Source organism: Alnus glutinosa, chromosome 4 (assembly GCF_958979055.1).
Source record: "Alnus glutinosa chromosome 4, dhAlnGlut1.1, whole genome shotgun sequence".
In the NCBI taxonomy this organism is placed as follows: Eukaryota; Viridiplantae; Streptophyta; class Magnoliopsida; order Fagales; family Betulaceae; genus Alnus; species Alnus glutinosa.
The window spans coordinates 30,940,747-30,943,570 of NC_084889.1; the positions used below are offsets into that span (position 1 = coordinate 30,940,747).

General features: G+C 33.3%; 1 protein-coding gene across 1 annotated transcript; it reads right to left on the reverse strand.

Moving 5' to 3' along the window:
* Positions 1 to 2,279: 2,279 nt before the first annotated feature.
* Positions 2,280 to 2,824, reverse strand: LOC133866305 (LOB domain-containing protein 24-like). Its single transcript, XM_062302832.1, has 2 exons — positions 2,672 to 2,824; positions 2,280 to 2,561 (listed from the first exon to the last, which is right to left on the reverse strand). The coding sequence occupies exons 1-2, from the start codon at positions 2,822 to 2,824 to the stop codon at positions 2,280 to 2,282; spliced, it is 435 nt and encodes a 144-aa protein (XP_062158816.1).

Here is a 2,824-nt window from a genome sequence, read left to right on the forward strand (position 1 = left end):
GGTTTAAATCCTAGAAAGAATCTAATTAACCAAAGAAAGATTTCCTCAATATTTTTCTCTCGTAGAAGAAAATCTAATGGAGATTTTGGTGACTTATTTTGTCTAAACAAGAGAAAAAGACAGTATTTGTAATGTAAACAATGAGCTATAGCTTGGAGAGATCTTGCAACGGCTAGTTTTTCTTTCGAATTTGGAGATTAGAAAGGAAAGCTTCTGAGATGGTAAGAGTAGACCAAGAGAATTTTGAGTTTCTCTTCTCTCCACAATTAGGTTTTGCCTTACCATATTGAGGTTTTTTTTTTTTTTTTTTTTTTTTTTTTTTTTTTTTTTTTTTTTTTTTAATTAGTCTATAGCAAAGGTTTTAATATTGATCAAGACTAGTGTAAGAAAATATGAGATGTACGAATTTCCCCATTCTTCAATGTTATCATGTTCATCAAGAGTAAAGTAGTAAATTATGCAATAAATAAAAATATCAAACCATTAGAGGGTTGTGAAAAAATCTATTTTAATTGGATATTCTTAGTAGTGGGTGTTTCTAGATTAATTTGCAGGTTTGGTGGGTGAGAATGGATACGGACACATAAGAGTACGTATGTGTTAAAGATGTTAGAATATATTATAAGATTTAATTTTATATTATGGATTTGATTTCAGCATTGTTTGTAGTTGATAATAATTAAATCAAATCTGATTTGAATACATTTAAATCTAATTTGATTTGATCTCTCATATCATTTTGTATTATGGCCACCTTCTTATAAATAGAGAACTTTAATATTGTAAATTCATTAAGTGAACAAGATCGAGTAACAATGTAACCTCTAGCTTAAGGTTTTATTCTATAAACATAGGTTATAGAACGAACCACGTAAAATCTTTGTGTTTATTTTATCATTTCGTTGTTTTTCTTTTAATTTTCAATGCTTTGATTATATTTTCTTTCAAAGGGACTTCCGCGACTTCATTGTGTAAAAATGCTATTATAGAATCTTTACCGTTCATTTCACTAATTGGAGATGCCCAGTTATTTACCAATGGACAAGCTGGTCGTTGCATAGTTAGTCGTCGCTGATAACTCCTTATCGCCAAAAAAACGTTCTTGTTTCTCATCACAAGATTGGGAAATTTCCTTGATTGCAAAATGAAGACAACCCACACGGTCAAAGCTGTCTGGGTGATTATATATTCAAATGTGTGTTTCTCTTCTTTTCTTTTTTTCTTTTCTACTTTATATAAAAAGAAAAAAAAAATGACATTTATGGACAATCGAGTTACTTCGTAAAAAAGAAATTTTAGTTAGGCATGATATATTGCCCATCCCCACCAAAACCAAAAGGTCCCTAAAAGAAATGGTACAATTTTTTAAAGGGACACTTAACTACAAATAAATTAACCCCCAATTAACCCCCCCCCCCCCCCCCCCCCCCCCCCAAAAAAAAAAAAAAAAGCTTGAAATATATTTTACTAACTCCAAAGGACACATGACCTATTGATGGACTCAACTCTTTTTAAATCCTATGATAGAAATTAAGATGATCAGAGAGGAAATGAGTGTTTCCAGAAATTAAAGCATGCAGCTGGCTAAACGTGATGGTGGAGCTCGTCAGAGTTGGGCCAAGGTCTGCGGTCCCAATCACTGTCCTCCGCACACCAACAATGGCCAACCTACAGTGATTCAATCCAGACCACTCTCAAACTCTCACTAGCTAACTCGGGTCATGCCACATCACCAATGTGATTACTGTTTAATCACGCGTGGAGTATAAGCATTACTCAGCTCACAATATATAAAATGTTGCAGTACTTGAACCCTAGCCTGAATACTACCACCAGAATATATCCTAAATTAATTGTTTTTTGTCTTCTTTGTTAACCTTGAGGGGGCTCCATGCATTTTTTTTTTTTTTGTTTCACGCCTCTTGGAATAATAGTCCATGAAAGCTTAGAATGCAAGACAAAGCTTATGCAGTTGATATCCATAGAAATATAGAATAAATTATTTGCTGATCAATCAGGGAAAAGACAAATCATTTATTTGCATCGTGTTAAATTGGAATTTGGAAAAATGACAGAAATTTCTTAAAAATTAGGTGGTAAGAAAATTCTTTCAACCCAATCTTTTTATAAGTGTCATATATTCTTAAAAATGTTTTTCATTTTAAAAAAAAAAATGTGTTTCTCACATGTTCAACAGACGCAAAGCAGTTTTGACACTTGAGTTGAAAGAATTCCTACGTACATCCCAGTTCATAGGAAATTATATCCTTGAAAAAAATCTAATTAAACCAAGAATTTGGAGTGGAAGGAGGACAATATTGATGGGGCAATAAATTGTTGAAGTTGCTGGAGTTGGCTTCATCAATTGGCTGAACTTGTGGATTACAATTGAGGAAGGCAATCTCAGCTTGGGTCTTAGCCAGCTCGCTTTCTCCGTTGTGTAGTTGTTGATATAATTGAGAGATAATGCCAACACACCCATAAACAGGATCTTCAATACGACATTTTGCCTCGAAATACAATGTTTCCGCTGCCTGAGCTCGGAGAGTGAGTGGGAGTTGCTGAATTTAATTAAAGACAAACAGTAATTAATCAACATATATATATAGTGTAATGAGTTCATGATAAAAGTATATATATTTAATAAAATGAAGTAAGAAAAATATTTTACCTGGAGGATCTTTGCGACATTACTAGCACCATAGATTTTGTGAACGGAAGCAAATCTTTGAGGATCATTGGGAGGGAAATAAAGAGAGAAAATGCAATCGGAATGGCATCTTCTTCTCAAATACTTGCAAGCTGCACAACGAGCAGAGATCAT